This window comes from Tribolium castaneum, chromosome 6 (genome assembly GCF_031307605.1).
Source record: "Tribolium castaneum strain GA2 chromosome 6, icTriCast1.1, whole genome shotgun sequence".
Lineage (NCBI taxonomy): Eukaryota > Metazoa > Arthropoda > Insecta > Coleoptera > Tenebrionidae > Tribolium > Tribolium castaneum.
Window position 1 is genome coordinate 12,874,077 of NC_087399.1, and position 21,250 is coordinate 12,895,326.

Sequence of the window (21,250 nt, forward strand, 5' to 3'; positions counted from 1 at the left end):
ACGATTGAAACGAACCTAATTCTTTAGACGTATTATAATGCGCAAGTCTGTTTTATTATTGAAATTTATGCTTTGAACATTAAATTTATATTATAAATTATCGTTTTAAAATGCTGGAAGACACAGTAGGCAATATCTTCATTAATAAAGGGCTGTATTATCAAGAACTACAAAAATTTTACGGTTATTACTGATAATGGTAAAAAGAAAAATTAACGTCAACATCAAAATATGTTGAATTATTGATAGTTGTGCATATAGGAATTTCAGAGGGTGATAGCAGTGATAGTAGAACTAAAAGAAGTAGAAGTTAAAATAACAACTTGCCTTATAAGAATGCTTACAGGTCTTGAGATACGAGTATAAAAGTATTTTTGTCGACGAATAAATTTAAATTTGAGGTGCAATTTTACCATTTTTTTTATCAAACTACCTAACTACAATAGAGGGTGTAATTTCATATAATGTTTAATTGTTTTTTTAATTCTTTTACAAAACGACTGAGTGAAATCAGTCATTTTCTAAGTGGACTACATTAAAAACCATTTTACATTAAGACAAAAACTTGTAAGGCCCTTTATAATACGCCTAAAATTTTCAATCGCATTGTAAAAACCCTGCATTTATTCATTCATCTTCAAGTTGTCCAGGCCTGTACAATACAACTAGGCTTTTTATAATACGCCTGATTATACTATTAGCCTACGACATATATAAAACGAAGTCCTGGAATGGCTTTTTTTTCTGATTATTAAATCAGTCATCGCATGATGGTGAATTAAAAATTCTTTAATAATAATCTTTGTATCGTAATTGACGTATTCACAAAAGTGATCGAACGAAGAAACTTTATTACTCATTATTTAAAAAGCACTGACGTGATTTCAGGCATTTTTGAGTAATATAGCTCACCTTTGGGTTATAAAGTCACATACTTAAAAAAACGACAAAAAAGTTAAGAAAGTGATGAATTAGGAATAAAATGCGTGATTTTGGCCAATTGCAAGAGATTTAGTTATTAAATACTGTTCTGACGTGAAAAATTATTGATGATTTTATTATCTACCGTTTTTTTGGTCCTTGTAATGTTTTGTGATTGAAAAAATATAAAATAAAAACTAAGAGGAGTCGAACGACATAGCGCGGCATTTGACCTAGCGAGCTTGGTCCAGTGGTCCTGTAGTCACTACAAAGGGAGATATGCCGCGATCTGTACCTCGCGCGCATATACTCGTAGCTGTAATTTGAAATTGCAAAACTTGGTGAGTATTACAGATATCGAAATGATTCTTGCACCAAAAACTTATTTAAACTATTGGCATCATTTCATCTCGCTTATGTAGAGATCTATCTTTTAAAATAAAAAAAATTCTCGCATTTCGAAAACTCCACTACACAAATATGACACGTTACTAGAAATCTGTGATTCGAATTAAGCAAGAAATTTTACATAAGAATCAGTTTTCGGTAATCGCGTGCAGTCAAATCCGTACGCCCATCTTGAATTTGGGTGGCTTGCTTCGTAACTTTTGATATGTTATTTTCCATTTTTTTTGAAGTTTCGATTAAAATAAGGTACGCATGTGTTACATAATAAAACAAATCTGTCGCTTGTTTTTTTTTTATTTTTTAGATAGAAATGTAAGCAACCTTTAATAGTATGGACCATAAAGACCATAAAGCAATAAAACTCGCCAATATACAACCTGACTCAAAAGTGTTGGACAATTTCTTTGGTAGAGATAAAAGACATAAAACTGAAGTTAAAAGTTTCTACGGCAAAATGGTTTGAACTCTTTTTCACGAGATACAACAACACCTGGAGTGTTCTCACAAGTCTGAATAAAGTTAAAGTCACTTTCAGCAGAAATTTGGCAATAATTCGTTAATTTCACTTTCAAAATAAAAATCAGCTGACGGCCGCCATTATCCTTCATTCATTGGCGATATTGGTAATGCAGCGTTGTCGGATTATTACTTAGTGCATCGCATCTCCGGAAATCCACGAACACCTTTACTGCTTCAGCTCACTATGCAGTAACATAGCAATAAGTAAACATAGCCGATATGGCAACGTCAATGTTTATGTACATTAGATGTGAGATCTCGCGGACTTCACTTCCAAATACACATTGCGCAGCTTTGGGACAAACCTATTTAAACATAAAAAAATTGACAGAAATCTATACGTGTGTACGGTGTGTACATGAACAAAAAATGTTCTTTCTATGGTCCAAGAGCTTCAATAGCAGGGACATTTTTAAAGTTGGTAGCATTACAAAATGACAGTAAACAACTGACTGATGTAAACAATAACACAATAACAAAGGAAATGTTATAATTTTAAACCTATAGTCGTTTTTTTAATAATCAACTGTCTAAAAGCCGTCAGGTTGGCATTATTATAAATAATATTTTTTTAAATTAAGGTTGGTGTAATTTTTACCTGGCAAAATCAATTTCCAAATTTTTCAAGTTGTCTCCAATTTAAAACACGTACAATAACACATGTTATTTGAGACCACCTTTAGACTAACGAATTAACGATAAACACTAACGTCCAATTTTCAAAAATGTCAAATACAGTTTCAAAAGTGGTTGGACTTGAACTTTTAGAGTGATAGAGCTTATTCCAAATCTGGTGACGAACTGACATTGTCAAAAATGACTGAATTTTGGCATAAAACACATGTTTACTATTGAAAAAAAATTGCCCATAGGCGTCGTAATAAAGTGATTTTTATATCTACTGATAATCTTTAAAAGTTATAATGAGAGACGTAAGATGAAGAATAATGAACAAATTATTAACAATAATAGTAATCTTTCTATGTATTTTCGTCCTCAAAATTTATTAATGTTAAAATGACAATTAAGTAAATTTTAGCGAAAAAAATGCGCGCCCATATATTTCAGTATCTTAACGAAGTGAGTGCATATCAGTAGACTTTTATATCACTGTCAGTTCGCCACCAAATATGGAACCACCTCTACAGTCTGGTCTTTATCAAAATTTTGACACAGACAGTTGATATTAAAAAAACGAACTATATGTAACCCTGTCTGCTCTACAAGTGTGTACTAAAGGGATAAAGACATGATTAAGCAAGTATTTTTGAAGGTAGACACATTACTTGTCACATAACAATTTCTTAGGCTATGTAATGATAATGAGACAGGAATAGCACAACACAGAAGAATTGCAGTCAGTGATTGTGTGGATATAGCTGCTGTGATGTACTGACATGTTACTGACTGTCGCTGGTTGCATGATTTGTGATATATTTTGAGTGAGGGGCTCGAAAACAAAGTGCAATACCTTTGCACTGACATGGGGTATTTGAAAACTTACATTTAACAAATACATCACAAGGTCTCAGCCATCGTCGAAAAACACGATAAGGGCTTTATGACAAGAAGCGCTTTCTGATTTTACTGTGACATGTGGAAGAATAGTGTGAAACATTGCGAAAAACCTACCTTTACTTTTATTTACATTTTTGTTCGTCTTTAGCTGAGGGTAGTCTTCTTGTATAAAAAAAATATAGCTAATAAAGGAAATTAAAGAGTTTTTATTCCTTGATTGCCTTAAGTCTACTTCGTCCTTGCCTGATAATCAAGACACTGATAATGAAATTAGTGTAAGTGCATCGAATACAAGCATGTTGTTGAATAGATTAATAAAAGAGAGGCAACTGCTGTTTTCAAAAAGGCCATTTCCAATTTATTCAAAAAGCACACACCCATTGAAAAGAGCCATTCACGATGAAGTTGGCCTCCCTGCATGACATAGGTCTCAGACACCAATCTCACTGTAAATGGTTTTGCATCTCTAAGACACGGTCTCACTGAGAGCGACTTCTGCAGTAGGCTGAGACCTACCCGTCTCGCGACAATCTCTGCATAATGATTTTATAAAACGCTGTCAATTATAAGTTATGGCATTAGGCATGAGGCCCTTTCAGTGTATGTCTTGTGGTGTACATTGAAACTGTTTCTTAAAGGACCCATTCACGATGAGATCTGCTTCGCTACATGCGGCACGGCAGGTCTCAACGACCAATCTCAAAAGACACACAAACTGGGACGGCCTCACAATACAGTTTATGATTTTAAACCATTGACAGTGATTTCTTTGAGGACTATGTCGTGCTGCATGCAGCGAGACATGTCTCAACCTTAATGAGAATGAGGCCTTTTTTGTTGTTTAAAGTCATTTTTTAAAACTTTTGTGACAAATTTTACTGATGTGGCACAGAAGAGGCATGCCACTGGAACATGACGACGACTACCCTAAAAGGCACTTCGAAGCTTTTTACGGCCTTTTTAATGCAAATTTCAACTTTAAACCTGACAGTCATACCAAGGTTAAACATAACCTAAACAACTAATCAAGCAACGGTCCTTCAAGGCATTTAAAATTTTCTCCATTTGTTTTTAAGTGTTCTAGTTGGTATATTTTGCCGTACTTTACTACAATAAAGAAATATTAAAATTTTTATTATTGTTTACATTTGTGATCTGTCAAACACATGAAACAAACAAACATTCAACACCAAGTTCTTAAATTTGAGCTCTTATCCAGTTTTTGTGCACTATATAGTCTCACTGTGACGTAGTTTAAACAGATCTGACCCCAACTATAAGTTATTGAGAATCTTGTGTAGATTACGGGAAAAATCTTGAAATAATTCCTAAAGTTTTATTTTAAAAAACCTGAAGCTACAAACTTATTTTGTTAACTTCTTCAGTTTTCATTATTTTTTAATTTTTTATGCTTCACACGAATTAATCGTTCCCAAACAATACGATGAATAATCATTTTTAAATTTACTAAACGATTTTAGGAATTTTTGTAAATTAAAAAAAATGAAATTCATAAAAAAAAACAATTTGTAGATGTGCGAACACTGGGAATTATTTCCTAGGAAACCGTTTGAAAATAATTTATATTTATTGTTGATCAAATTCAATTGCCACATATCATTTATTTAAAATTCGTTACTTATCAACAACTTTAATACAAACTTTTTTTACTATTTTTACCTTTGTATGTAAGCAGTTCTCTAGCACACACCAAGGAGTTGGTGCGATTTTTGAGCATCCGGTATGATGTACAAAACATTTAAGAAACTCACAAATTCGACATCACTTGGAAACAAATAGATAAGCCACAATTAATATTATTGACGTTGATAAAGAAAACAAGTATAAAAATATATTAAGTTAAATTAAGTTACTTGAAAAAAAAACTGACTTCATCTTTAAAGCCCGGTTTCTCAGTTCGAACTTAAGCTTTTGCTTACGTAAACTCGGTTTAAATTTAAACTAAGTATAAACTGTACTTGTGTTGCTCAGTAAAAAGTTTAGTCGCACTGAACTTGTTACTTATGCGGTTGATAGTAATGTACGCTTGCGCACTTCAAATATGAAGTTGCTTGGTGAGATTTTGTTTTGAGAGTTTTGATTTTAAAAAGTTAGGTTAAGATAGAATAATATCATCATTTATCAATATTTTCATATTTATCAATATTGTAAGAATAATATCGTTAAATAAGATTTTGAAAGATAAAATGTAACTCAATATAATTATTAATTACTAAAATAGCGGTTCCTTATTTCTTTGAACTCCTTCATGCGCGGCATTTTCAAATTATGCTTCCTTCTGAACAAGTGCAATTTATCGTTTTCTGGCTTTTCTTTCAAAACACAGCTATAAACTGATTTTCACAATTTATTTGTTGCTTTTAGGCATTTGAAAACTTGGGCGTCCTCACTTTTAAAGCATAGCAATTAAAAAACAATGTTTCTCTTATAAGTACTAATAATGTTGTTCCTTATTCCATAGATACGAGTAGAGGTTGTACAGCTTTATTCTACAAGTAGTTACTATGACACATTATTCCATTTAGTTATAGTCTGTTTTTTTATAAATAATTGTCAATGTCAAAATCGGGCATAAAAGTAGTTAATAAGCAATTTTTTTCCACATTTGTGAAAGTAAGTAGTTTATGTGCAAGATGGCGTCTGCAAGATGGTGTCTGCTGTTGCCTTAATAAATCTTAGTGCAATTAGGGCCCATGCTCCATTTAGTTCATAGAACGTAATCAAGTATTCTTTCTACACTCCAGTGTTATGATTTTGAACAAAATTGACCAATTTTTTTCCTTTGCGTTTAAAACTGCTACTTCGGTTTCTTTTATTCATCTGTTAACGATTTCAATGAAATTATAAAGTTATGTATATTAATAACGTTAATATAGTGAATGTTTAGCGATTAGCCAATACTTAAGCGACCAACATCGACCGCCTAGATAAACCAATACTAAGCTTTAGCTTAGTCGATATTTCGTAACTGAGCAATACTCGGTGTCGGTTTAAACTTAGTTTATAGTTAAACTCGGTTTATTAAGGTCGAAGTGAGCAGCCGAGCCTAAGCTTAGCTGAACGTCTTTTATATTCAACAGTTTGTTCGACAGCTTTGAATCACCCAAAGTTGGGAGTATAAACGAATCCCCCTAAAACTGGATGCTTTGTAATGGTATTGTTCAGAATAAATCGAGACTCCCACTGGCAAAATTATATTGGTTTAGTACCTAATAAATTGTTCGATAAAAACCGATTGTAATTACTTGCAATTAAGTGCTGTTTTATTTAATTCCTTGGATAAAGTACGATACGAAACTCACAGAAATAAGAAACTATGTTCCTCTCAACTTCATAAAACATGAGCCTCTCATTTTCAAGAAGAAAAGGTCAGGAAATTAGAACCGAACTTACTGTCAGCAGTGAAACTGGTAGCAGGAGCCGGTGCTGGAGCCAGGGGCCACAGACCTCGTTGGTTCGGTCCCCCCGGCCCAGCTGGGCTGCCCAACATAGTTAGCTTGCCCTAGGGTCTTGGGGACGATCTGAAAAAAAAAACAATTCTTTCAAAATCAACAACATTAAATCATAACGATTTGTTCGTTGTTTTCTTTTTTATCTCATTTAAATGTTAAATTCCCGACCGCGCATCCTAAAACACACCTTACAGCAAGTCAAGAAAATAAAAAGAGAGAAAGACATCATGAATTCATGAATCTACCTACGCGCGAGTTATGTAAGTCTACAAAAAGTAAAACGAATCATACTACAGACACAAGCTCGAGCTCGTACGTTTGTTATTATTATTACGCGTACGCTGATCAAACACTATTGCATCGATTTATTTCTCCAGAAATAAGTTATTAATTTCATTGTGAATTATTGGAAAATAACAAGATCTAAAAATAAGCTAAACACTGAGAAGTGAAGAAACCTATATGTTATTAGCGTTATCACAAATTTATGTTAAAAGAAGTAATACCATCCAATCAAGTACCTAATTTAAATTTCTGATAGAGATAGTAACATTTAGTTACACTTACAACGCCAATCGCAACGTGTTAAAAAAAATTCTCATACAGGGTGTTTATGACTCTTGGAGTGGAAATCTTACCGGCTATTAAAAAAGTGTAGAAATAGAGTAACTCACGAAACTGTTATTTTTAAGAATGGTTTTTAATTTCGAAATATTGGTACCAATAAGAATATGGTAACCACGACAGGAAAAACGTCACTTCATAGGTTTAACCCAGTGATCATTTCATTTGGCGTTAATTTTATTAAAAATTTAAATCCGACGGTTCTCTGTTTCATCACTTCTACCAAAGTCGTTTCGAGCAAGTTTGGCTTATGTAATGGGGAGGTTTTTCATCAAATCTATGTCAATGGAGTACAGTTACTGAAATAATGAATTAATTCGTTGCCATAATTAAAAGTAACGATGAAGCACAAGGTAATGGTAACTGTTGTAGTTGAAGCAGCAATTAACAAACAAATAACGTAAATAGATTAAATGATTTTCTATTGGAATGTGAATTTTTATTTAATTTAGCATTTTGGGGTTCTTAAGAAAACATAATAGTAACACTCGGAATACGCCTTGTACGCTATCATTCTTGCGTAGATAATATGTACAGGGCGATTCAGATAAAATAAAGAGCCTGACGATCTGGCGATGCAACCCAAAAAACACATTTCATTTACGCCTTTTAATTATCCTATTTAAATTAAGATTTGCAAGTTGAATCCAAGTTATCAACTTAGGTCGCTCTGACTCAGCGCAGAGAACGATCGTTATTACCATTCATTTTCGCGGAATGATAGAGAAAGTAGAGAACTCTTTTCGGTGTATAAACTACAATACAAAATGTATGAAAAAATGAAGCATTAAAGCAGTTGTGTTCAAAATGCCGGCTTCCTGCTTGTTTTTTTTGGATGAAAAATGGCCCGATTATACGATTCACGAAGATGCGAGATGCCACATTAAACGTTCACCAAAACAATTTATTGGAAATGTGTTTCGCTTACCCAAAGTAAATTTTTTTGAGCATAGTAATGACTGTTGTGCACTATCATTGTTAAAAAAATTAGGCTTCATTACAATAAAATTTTCTGAAGTAAGTTGTTGCCAACTTGTATGTATGTTTTGATAAAGAGACAAAACTCTAATATGCATTCAAATTCAGTTTTCCCAAGTTCTCGTACTAGCTGAACATGATAAGTAAGAAATTTATTTTTTCTCAGAATGACAAACTGAAGTCTGGCTGATTCCGGTTGGTTCTGTGTTATGTAAGCTATTAAACGAACTTTTGCAAAGAGGCCAACTTCTAAGTTCCCACTCAGGACGTTTAAAGACCATGTCTCTAGAATGTTGTCTATTTGGGAAACGTTGGGCAAACAAATTCTTTGTAGCAACAGCAATGCAGGATACAATGTGACAATAATGACTAGCACCGATGTCAAAGCTTGTCAAGCACTGTCAGCAACATAAGATAATTTGCAAATGCAAATCGTAATTAAAATTAGATCAAGACGTAAATGGAATTTGTTTTTTGGGTTGCGTCGCCAGATCGTCAGGCTCTTTATCTTATCTGAATCACCTTGTATACAACTTTACCCACTTGTTGTATGAACCCATACAGAATCAGTATATTATGGGATTATTTCACGATATACGTAATTACTATTATTATTAACACTGAGAGGTACGCACGCATCACCATATCCATTGTCTGTTATACAGGGTGTTTGAGGAATGCGCTCACAAATTTTAACCACTACAAGAATGCGTTATGAAAAGTCAATTTGAAGACAAAACAAATTCCGTGCCAAAAAAAAATTTCCCATTTTTCCCCCCACGATTTTCACGAGCCGTTCAGTATGGCTCTCCTTATCAGGTGCAAATAAAATATAAATGAAAATAAATTGCATTGAACGTTGACCGTGAAATAAGGGAATAACAAACAAATAAGGGATAACTTTGTGCACCAAAAAAATTATCAGGTGTTTGTTTAGACATTCGGTTAGTCAGTCGCAATCCCGCGTTCGAGTGAATTAAGGTCGAGTGAAATTAAATAATTATGACCAATTATTCAAACGCCGAATTGAGTGATCTGGTCCTAAGTGTACGGGGTAGTTACACTCTTACCATCTCCAGGAGGTGCAGTCTCTCCAGATTTAAATCCGTGTGATTTTTTTATGGATTCACGTGAAACAACTAGTGTTCAAATTGTGTTCCAAGTAATACCGTCAAGGAGCTGACCGTTTGTGTGCAAGACCACAAGCTTTCCTACCCTGAAGGGTTCAAGCGTGTATTGCGTGTATTGAGTAATTTTTATAATGGTACTACTGACCCACGAACATTGACACTGATAAATTTTTTTTTGACTTTACGCTGTTTAGGTTCCATAGTTTTTTTTTGTTTGAATAAAAATATCGTATCTAGACATAGGCGGAGACGGGTTTTCAGCCTCAACTTATTTTTAATTTTAACTCAAAAATGACATGTTATCGTCGAAAATTGGAGAGAGAAAAGTTGTTCCTTTTGACGAGGTCTATTAGTGGTTAAAAATGAGCGCAATCCACAAACAGCCTGTAGAGCAAAGACACATTTCTTTATAGATACAAAAGTAATAATTTATTAGTTTAGGTCTTAGTTCGTTTCAAAAACACATTTATACCTACCCTAACAGTAAATATAGTTTGTAAAATCAAATTTGATGATAAACAAAGAAAAAACGTCAAATTATACAGACTGTTTATAAACGAGTATAGGAAGGTAGTTCTGGAATTTGAATTTGCCGCATTTAATTATGTTCTTACTATGAAATTTCTGAAAAGTACCAATTTTTATCAACTCAGGCCACCAGTAAACGCGATTTTTTCTTATACTAAAAAGTGATATTTAGAAAAAGATGAGTGAAAACCGAGGTGAAATTCAAGATCCACATCAGTAATCTAAAATTGAGTCATGCGAAAGAATGACAATCCCCATTTGAAATTAAATTGAAATTAAATATATCGATAAGAGAAGTTAGAAATTTTTAAAGTTAGTATGTTTTTTTGGAGAACAATTTTTTTAGCAATGCAGCTTAAGTACAACATGGAGATATGTTGTACGTAGTCGTAATAATAGTAATAATAATAAACCCAACTGGATACGTGCTTGTTTTCTAAAATCATTGTTAGAACAGATACTGCCAACGTTTGTATAATTTGCAATTGTAAAAAGTCAAAACGTTCTTCTTATTCAATGAAAAGATAAATCAAGTAACAGATGTTAGCAGTGAATCGCTTAGACCAAGAGAAGAGATAATTCAGCAAAACACTTTAAAATTTGCTCATGTCAAAAATTTCTAATGTATTCTAAACAGCGCATCTACACTGCTCAACAATTGAAGTGGATATTGAGAGAAATTCTAAATTTTGGTAATTCATTGTATATTAAATAACAAAAAACAGTCACAATAAATAAATTTATACTCGTTCACACTCAAAATTAAAAACTGAAAAAAATTGTCCGTGAAAAACCAGAACTAGAAGTAAAACAAAAAATGAATAAAACCTAACGAAACTTATAAGTTCTCGAAAGTCAAATTTTACACCGTCCCTGCAAAAACCTAGTACCGTGTAGGTCCTCCCCTGGCTCTTAGCAGGGCTCTTACTCGATTGAAGAGACTCATTATTAAATTGTTCATAAAATCTTGAGGTATCACTTCCCAAATTCCTTGCAATGCATTAGCCAGTTCTTGTAACGTTTCAAGAGGCTGCTGGAGCTGGTTTAAACACCTAGACATTTCGGCCCAAACATGTTCAATGCAGTTCATGTCAGGCGAACAAGGTGGCCACTCCATTCGTGTAATGCCATGATGTTCTATGCGCTTATTCAAAATTATGGCGCGATGAGGGCGGGCATTATCATCAATAAACACGAATCTTTCGCCTATTGCACCAAAAAATTGTACAATTATCGGCTCTATTACTCTATCTCGAGAACGCTCAGCAGTCATTGCTTCATTAATCAAGACCAATAGGTCTGTGTGGCCATTAAAACATATGCCTCCCCACACGCACACTGATCCGCCACCAAAAAGAGTGGTTGAAGCCATCACATGTGCATTGTACCGTTATCCTCTTTCCTTCCACACTTTTTAGCATTTTGGCTAAGAGAACAACGGTATAATGAAAATCCAACCACTCTTTTTGGTGGCGGGTTAGTTTGCGTATGGGGAGGCATATGTTTTAATGGCCGCACAGACCTATTGGTCTTAATTAATAAAACAATGACTGCTGTCCGCTATCGAGACAGAGTGATAGAGCCGATAATTGTGTCATTTTTTGGTGCAATAGGCAAACGATTCGTATTTATTGACGATAATGCCCGCCCTCGTCGCGCCAGATTTGTGAATGAGCGCATAGGACACCATGGCATTACACGAATGGAGTGGCCACCCTGTTCGCCTGACATGAACTGCATCGAACATGTTTGGGCCGAAATGTCTAGGCATTTAAACCAGCTCCAGCAGTCTCGTGACACTTTACAAGAGCTGGCTAATGCATGCAAGGAATTTGGGAAGTGATACCTCAAGATTTTATGAACAATTTGATAATGAGTCTCTCCAATTGAGTAAGAGCCCTTCTAACAGCCAGGAGAGGTCCTACACGGTACAAGGTTTTTGTAGGGATGATGTAAAATTTAAATTTGAGATCTTTTAAGTTTCGTTACGTTTTATTCGATTTTGTGTTTTACTTCTAATAGTGGTTTTTTACGGACAATTTTCTTCAGTTTTTAATTTTGAGTGTGAACGAATATAAATTTATTTTTTGTAATTGTTTTTTGTTATTTAATATACAATGAATTACCAAAATTTAGAATTTCTCTCAATATCCACTTCAATTGTTGAGCAGTGTGTTATGCCGGATATGAACACACAACTTTTTTTGACACTTCGAGAGAGACAAAAAAAATTTTCAATCATTAAAGTTCATCCAAAAAACATAAACCTTAGAGTTACCAATATTATTACAACAGAAAAATAAATTTAAATACATCGATAATTATATTAGATACGTAATAATAATTAATAACAATAGTAACATTTTATCCACAAAAGTGACGGCCATAATGATTGATGTTAGAAAAGTAAATAAGGACTGAAGAAAGAAAAAAGTAAAATAATATAGGTATTGTTCGTACAAATTCAACAGCCTACAAAAACTCGCAAGTGTATCAAAGGAAGAGTTGTTTAAATTGTTGGCGCCCAAATAATTTTTAATGGATGGACATTTACATAAAATACTAATCTTTTCGCTTTATAGTTATTACAAACCTGTTATTTCATTTTATATCGTACATACCTATATCGTACCATTTTCTAAAAGTTTGATCTAGTTATCCATGACAGTTGACACAGAAGATAGTATCCTGCGTTATGAAAATCAAGAGAACAAAATATGAAGTCATAAAACGAAAGATAAACAAAAGTGTATGGTTGCGCCATGGTATGGTAAGTTTGCAAAAATCACAATTATTCAAAAAAAAATATTTAAACATGTACAAAAATAATATTTAATATTTCTCATTTTTCCTAAAGACGTAACGACGCAATTCTGTTTTATAGACCAGTATCTAAAAAATAACAAATCATTCGTCACCGGTTTTGACTATAATATAATACATATTTTCAACAGAAATAGCATTCCCTTATCGGTAATAGGTAATGCCCAATTTTTAAACCAAAAGGAAATACCTTTTCAATTAATTTGTTTCTGTTTATAAACAGTAAATAACACCTACTTCATTCTTTTCAAGATGATCTGCTCTTGTATTATTGTACACTGTAAAAAAAAACACTCACGATCCTCTCTCTCACATCACTTCAAGTAGGTATAAATATTATGAAAACCAGAACATTTATCATAAACTAATCCCCAAAAAATTAAATAGCAATTCAGTATCTGATAAGATATGTTTGGTTCCATTAATCTGAGCCATAAAGACCATTTTATGCCGTCATTTTTCCCTTTCTTTCTCTCTTTAATTTTTATCTTAAATTTCATTATCTGTCTTTTTGTACAAATTGTCCATTATATTTCAGCTCATTTAAAATACCTATTATTATTAGACGTGCAGTTTCTTAGTGTCTATTGTGGTGCAAATAGCATGCATGCTCGTAGCAAAATGAGTTTTCAAATGAAAACAGCTACGCTTTTCTTTATATTTCTTCATTTTAGATAACATATCTTTTTTTCAGTTACTGTATTTCAATTATATCGTGTATTAAAAACCTTTATTTCACTTGCTTTATTGTCCGCCTTCCTGTTTCATATTTTCTGTTTCATAGTTTCTGTTGTCCCAATGAACTGAGATTTTGCATACTTACTTAATCTGCGTGATAGTGCAATTATTTGTAGATAATTACACTCTAAAGAGGTTAAATGGAGTTTTAAAGTTTTAGGTTATGGTTATTGGGACGTCATGGTCTGTGTGTAAAAAGGCACACTGTTCATTCACTTATAGAAATATATTAATATCTACTCAAGTAAACATTTTCATTACGTTTTCATTTACGTTTGTTACGTTTCGTAAGAAACGTTACTTTTTTTAAATTCATTTATCTTGGACGATAGACACAGAACAGAGGTTAGAATGTGCTGTCAAATGCAAAAACAATTTTGCACAAACCAGCAAAATGATGGTGTTACAATAATGGATTAAAACTATATCTCAGAGAACAAGACGTTTGGAATGAAAACAAGACTAAAAAGAAAAAAAAGGTTTTTTTAGAAAAAATCTTTTATTTAAAAGAGACACTAAAAACTATAACCTAATGTTTTCCTATTAAAGAATATTTTTGCTTACAAGTTAGTCCAAAATTTATAAAATCATTGGAAGCGGTCATAAAGCATAAAAATACTGCATTACAGAATTGCTTTCTTGAATTAAGCACTGTTTCCAAAGCTTTTATAAAATTAGGAATCCTAACTTGGAAGCAAAAATATTCTCCTTAGATAGAAAATTTTTTTTACTTTTGTTTTTCAAATAAAAGCTTTTTTCTAAAAAAATATTTTTTTAATTTCTATTGTCTTTTATTTTAGTTTGAGTTTTTGCTTTTCTTTATTAATGATTTTTTTCGTTCAGTATTTTTGTTTTCCCACTTCCTAAATTTATTTAAAACATCTCGTATCAACTCAAATGTTAAGGTTAAGGTTATATGTTAAGGTATACTGAATCATGGTTGTTGAGATCGTTATTTGACATTTCAAATTACCCAATCCGGTTGCAGTGTTATAAACAAAAATAAAAGTGATATAATTTTGTTGCTAATTTATTTATTATCATTGCTTTTCTGTAAGTTTTTTGGTTTCTACATGTTTTTTATTCCCTTCCTTCAGTATTTTGTTTACTTATGTCTTAGGTTAGTTTTGCATAAAAAGGAGAATATTAAAGAAAAACAAAAAAGGCATATTGTAGCACTGACCAAATCCAAAATGATATTTATTGTATAAGGGTCTTACAATATGTTTTATTCCCCCAAACAAAATTCGAGCGTTACCAATCATATTTTCTCATTTAATATAAAGGTAAATGTGACAAATGCAGTTTAATTTCGTTACGGGTCTTATGGTGTTTTCAAAGACCTATAGATTCTATTGATATCATTAGACATCTCCTAGTAGCAATATTATGACCTAATAATAGACTGGCTGTGAATAAAATAAAAAAAAATTCTGAATTGTTTTTCTTAATATATCCCAAGCAGTTTTCTTGAAGATAACATTAATCCATTCATTTGAATAAGTAAGGCCGCAAAAACTGAGTTAAAACATGTACTTTTCAAATGCTCAAAAGGTTGGAATGTGTAAATTAACTTTCAATATTGATCATTCTAAAAAGCAGTTTTAAACAGCAATTAAAGTCACGTAGTATAATACTTTTATTGCACTTTCATATTTAGTGAGATGAGTAACAAAACTTGGATATTTTTGTTTCTGATGATTCCAAACAAAGAAATTACTTTCTGTCTTATTTTCAATAATAATAAAAATTGCTGAATCGCTTTTTGTCGTAATTTTCCCGAAGAAATACACAACACAATCGAGATCAATAAATAATGTTCCCCTTTCAAAGCAACAACTAAGCAACATTAATCTAATTATTATGAACAATTATTTTCGGTCACATAAACACTATATCCAGCCTTGAAAACGGGCATTACTACGGATAAAGATTTGCTTTTTATAATAAGATCTCGCAGCCGACGGCAAGCAATCACCTCATTATTGTTCACAGCCGACCTAGGCTTTCAAACCATTCAATGTTTTTGCAAAGAAATTACTTTTTCGGTCCGATGTCCAAAGAATAAAAATTTGTAGTAATTTAGTTATTATAATAAAATTCGAGTGACTATGTTATTTATTAAGAGCTGAAATAATCTATTCTTTTCCACTGATGTAAACAATTTCTGTAGACAGTATGGATAATTGCCATCAAATAGTGGGCGGCATCTAAAATAATCTATAGTTTAAGGTCAAAACAATTAATATTTTTATATTTTACTTGTATAATCATTAACGGGATGATTAGTATAAATTTTATAGCATCTTTTTGTTTTTAATAAGAGTTGAATACCGAATAAATTAGCAAAAATAAATAAACAAAGTACAATTTCGTTAAGCTGTAATAATGATTAATTCAGCAAATTCCAAAATTAAAACTGCATTGATCTTTGAAGTTACAACATTAAATTATAACAGACCATAGAAAAACTACAACAATCTCAAGAATAATTTATAAATGTCAATATTAATTCAGCACGGCCTGCTCTAATTCAGTTCATTTCCGATCTCATGTTATAATATTATATTAGTAAGTAATTTTAAAACTGTTGTAATTTCCAGTTATTTTTTGTTTAAAAATTGATATCGTTCGTATATCGCATAACGTATATCGACGTCATTAATACATTTCTGCTATAACATTTAATTTACAGTAAACTTAAATGTCAGCTATCAACGTTGAAATAGAAATAAAAGACGATGCGATGAAAATGATAAAATTAGTTATACTCGTAATTCGATAATAATTTCAAATTTTATCACAAGAATGAAATTAAAATTAATAAATTAGTTTTTTAAATAAATTAAATCATATTAAATATATAAATACTATTTATAAACATAAATAAGTAGAAGCCCAAAAATTACTTTTACAATAACAACCCATTTTCATTTAAAACTGACTAACTTTTCTCAAGGGATAAATTTTGTTACCACAAAAGCGTTTTTATTATGTCAAAGAAAAGAAAATCCTCTTCCACATGCATCCTCCCACATCTTTGACACTCCGTCACAAAGCCCTAAATCATGTGTAGAAACGTGACATGATAATAATAAGGAAGCACTTGGAAAAGTCTAACTTAAAAAAGATCTTTTAATCTGTTTAGCGTGACTGTCAATGTATATTACAATCCGAGTCAAAAGCCCTTGATTTTAGACAAATCTTAGTAGAAATGAAAAAATATCAAAAATCAATATTTTATTTTGACATATCTGATATCCATTTTTGTTAGTCCTTTTATTAAACAATTTGAAAATACTTGGGGTATAAAATACTTTTTTGCAGCACGCGTTACGAAGAAACGAGTGCTTCATTGAAAAATTGTCTTCCTGCACTTGGTTTATAAGTAACTACTTCATTTTTAAACTTCTTAATAACAAAATTAATAATAATAATAATAATAATAATAATTTCAAAATTAAAACAGCGGATAATTAAACACCAATCTAACAGATTTATGAAGTAAATAGAATTGTTTTCATGTAAGTATATAAGTATGGACAATCACCGTTGCTACTTCTACTTCAGACAGTGAAGTAGGTAAGTAAATAATCGTAATGAGTTTTCAAGATACGTAAAACTTTGATCAACAAATTTCGAGGAATATTTGTAGTGAAACGATCGCGTGGCGTTCCCTGCGCGCGCAGACGATGACTGCTTTTTTAAATAGATGGTTCATTCCGACACAAGTTGGATATGTCGGCTTTAAAAGCCTAGTTTGAACACGTCATTCAAACCGCTCCGCTACGGCTTCCATCTCAAATTCTAATCTCATTGATATCCAGCACACTGAGCGTTTTAACTATACCAAAACGTTACATTTAACGTCAACAATGTTCAACAACAAGTATTAAACCAAAAGCTTTTTGCGTAACTGGATACAAATTTATGTATTTATGTTATGGCTTCTGACAACTTGGTCTTACAATTATTAAAATGCGAATTAAAATTTCCATTCTATCTTTGAAGTAAATTAGCCAAGGTCTTTAGCTAGTTTACATACTAGCCGCTATTTTAGTTGAAATTGCGTTTTCTATTAAAACAGCCAATGGCTTGGCTAGTTTACAAACTAACCAAGTTTACATATTACCCGTAACATTTACAAACTTTATCAGGAAGATGGTTAATATTTTTTAAACTATTTTTTGTTATATTTTTTAAGTTTTTTCGACAAAGACTAATTAAGACTAATTTGCGACAAAGACAATGATTATTATTATGATTATTGATTATTTCCAGTTAATAGTGAAAAACAAGTTACTAACTCTCCGCGATTGAAGTGGTACCGGACCAAATTTTACTTTTTTTATTTTTCGTGGTGATAAATCACAATGTTTAGGATTTGGCCTCTTTATTATTTCTTCTTAGCAAATCAGACAATAATACATTTCAACTTACCATTTAGCTTATTTTACCTAGCATTTACAACATCTTATTACTTTAAATAATAATAACTATTCCTTTTATAAATCCTTTTATTTTGACATATCAAAATTTATGACGTCTTTGGTTTTTGAGTAATGACATAATTTTTAGTTTCTTTATATGAAAACCAACATTTATTTTCAGTTTTTGATAGATCTTCATCGCTTTGATAAATGTAACGAACAATAAATAAAAAAAATAATAAAATAAAATAAAGTTATAGCAAATTAGTAATTACACACAAAGAACTTTCTGTTCTTGTCTTATTTTGTAAAGAGTGACATGATAACACATTAAATTTAAACACAAAAAATGTAATGAAAAATAATCAAGTATAGAAGTATTCTTGTAAGTATAGAATACCTACAATTACCAACAAAAAAAAGTTGAAAAACTTTTAAAAACAACAACGTAAATGTAGTTAAATATTAACTTAAAAAAAAATTAAAATCGTTAGGTGCCAAGTCTTGGCGATCGTGGGGGGCCATGTGATGGAACCGTATCTCTCGATCCACCGTCTAGGAAATCATTCATTTAAAAAGTTTGTTACATTTGTTGAATGGGGAGGGGCTCCATTCATTTGAAACCATGGATCTTCAATCTCAAAGTTTTCTACTGCCGGCAAAACATTTATTTAGTCCGCAATAAATCGAAAAATTTTATACGTAAGGTTGTCTTCAATAAAGTATGGTTAAATTGTCAGAAATTACAATCGAAATTGTTACGATGAATCAAGGCTCCGCAATGTGCATTTGGAAGTGAAGTCAGCGAGACCTCACATTCTAATGTACATAAACATTGACGTTGCCATATCGGCTATGTTTACTTCTTGGTATGTTACTGCCTAGTGAGCTGAAGCGGTAAGGGTGTTCGTGGATTTCCGGAGATGCGATGCACTAAGTAATAATCCGACAACGCTGCATTACCAATATCGCCAATTATGAAGGATAATGGCGGCCGTCAGCTGGTTTTTATTTTGAAAGTGAAATTTACGAATTATTGCCAAATTTCTGTTGAAAGTGACTTTATCTAGACTTGTGGGTGCATTCCAGGTGCAATAGAACAATAAATACCACATCTGTGTGGCGCGTGGAAAAAGGTGAATTACTTAAATGTGAATCTAGCATTCCACCTGTGGGTCAGTGGCGTGATAATTTGTTTTCTAAAGGGGTATCCAATTAGATAATAATAATAATAATAATAGATAATGAGTCGTTTTATGCAAAAGTGGCGAAACCTACAGTTCGTTAGTTGATTGTTAATTTTGTTTTTACTATTGTCGATCTTTTTTAAAGGCCGTCTTTACAATACTTTTCATTAAAACAGCCTATAAACCCCTGGCTGCTACTTAAATATATACGCCACTGTCTTGTTTACATCGCTTGCAATGGAGGAAAACAAAGCCCCCCGCCCATCGTTAATCGGCTTCACAACACGCTGCAGTACAAGTGCCGCGATGCTGTCTCTTTATCTTACCTCCATGCGATGAATAAATTATTTAACAATTATTAGAATTATCTTTATGTTGTATGTACCTCCTTATGTAATGTGGTTAGAATTTAATCGCCCGTAATGTTCTACAAACACTAACTTATTATCGAGTGATTCGAATCCGTAGTGATAAAGAACTTGAGCCAATATGAAGAGTTTTTAACAGAAACACTAACAACTCTTTCAGTTTCTTTACTCGTGGCAATTCGTCTATAGATTATCAAGCAATAGACTGATCTTTTATAAATAAAATGATCGAAAAAAAAAGGAAATATTATTAAATTTTAAACAAAATCTACTGTATCATGACCAGTGTGAGGAAATTTTATGGGCGAAGGTTAGTGCATGGGCGCGCGCTTGCAGTCAGATAAACCTTTAAATCGAAATGTTGTGGAACAGCTTGCATTGTTGATATAAGTTAGGAAAGAGTATTAAAAAATGTTTAGACAAAGAATTTTTTGTTTCAGCCCCCGCGAAGGGGCTGAAAAGACGTTTTAGCTAAAAATTTGCAAACACCTAAAATTGGACACATTTTGCGTTTACATACTCATATCTTCCTTCTGGATAAAGCTAGAAACTCCGTTTTTTTTGCAAACAAATTTTCAATAAATGCAGATTTATACGTAGTTTAACAAGGTTGAGTTTTGATAAAGGGAAACCAAAAAAAATACATTTTCTTGTAACGTTGCATAATTGTGTAGTGAAATTTTCGAGATGCGAGAAAGTTTTTTAATTTAAAAGATAGACTCCCACATAATCGAGACGAAATAAAGCTAATACTTGAAATAAATTTTTGGTGCAAGAATCATTTCGTTATCTGTAAGACTCACCAAGTTATTGCAATTTAAAATTACTGCAAAATGCGCTTGAGGTGAAACCGAACCGTATTTCCCTCTGAAGCGTGTTCATCGCCTTTGATAACATTTCGAGAGCTAAAAATCGTAATTCGTAAATAATTAAAAAATAATTAATGTCACTTATCTTTTAATATTATACCTTTACTTTTAACCGCCCCAACTCTCTGTTAATTTTAATAATATCTAAAAAGTCAAAAGAACATTTTTATCTCATGTACTTATTTAAAAAGCATAAAAGTGACCCAGTAGAACTAAATTACGAAATTGTAATTCATTTCTAAGTATTCTTTGGTGTGACATTAATATTTTTTTAATTATTTACCATTTTTAGCCCTTAAAATGTTTTCAACTACACCACGTTTCAAAGGGAAATATGCTGCGATTTCACCTCGAGCACATTTTATAGATAACTAAATAATCCTTCTTTAAAGTCCTTTTTAAAAAAATATACAAATCGTAACGTTTCTGACGAATCAACAATTGTAGTTACACGCTGGGGTACTTGGTTAGAAGCAAATTTCTAAAAATTTTAATCAATTAAAATCATTTGTTTATTGCTTTAAACGACGATGCAGAAAGCATTAAACAATGTAAAACTAGTTTTAACCACAAATTTAGTTTCTCAACTTAATTTTATTGAAAACAATTTTTCAAATATTCCAACTACGATCAAATTTCTAGAAACGTAAAATTTAAAATTATCCATTACAGTTGAGAAATTTGAGTCTACGTTGATAGAGTTAAAGATCTGTAGAATGGTCATTACAAGATAAAT

The 21,250-nt window shown here is 32.0% G+C and overlaps 1 protein-coding gene across 5 annotated transcripts in view; it reads right to left on the reverse strand.

Moving 5' to 3' along the window:
• The window catches only part of wge (winged eye), a 119,277-nt gene that overhangs the window by 60,771 nt on the left and 37,256 nt on the right, over positions 1–21,250 (reverse strand). For 4 of the 5 annotated variants that reach the window (XM_064357642.1, XM_008200973.3, XM_008200974.3 and 1 more), the window contains exon 2: positions 6,781–6,908. In XM_064357642.1, coding sequence (XP_064213712.1) covers positions 6,781–6,877 — 97 coding nt within the window. In that variant the 5' untranslated portion in view covers positions 6,878–6,908. Of the gene's footprint in view, positions 1–6,780; positions 6,909–13,159; positions 13,250–21,250 lie in introns of those variants that run through there. The other variant, XM_962011.4, reaches the window with a different exon arrangement.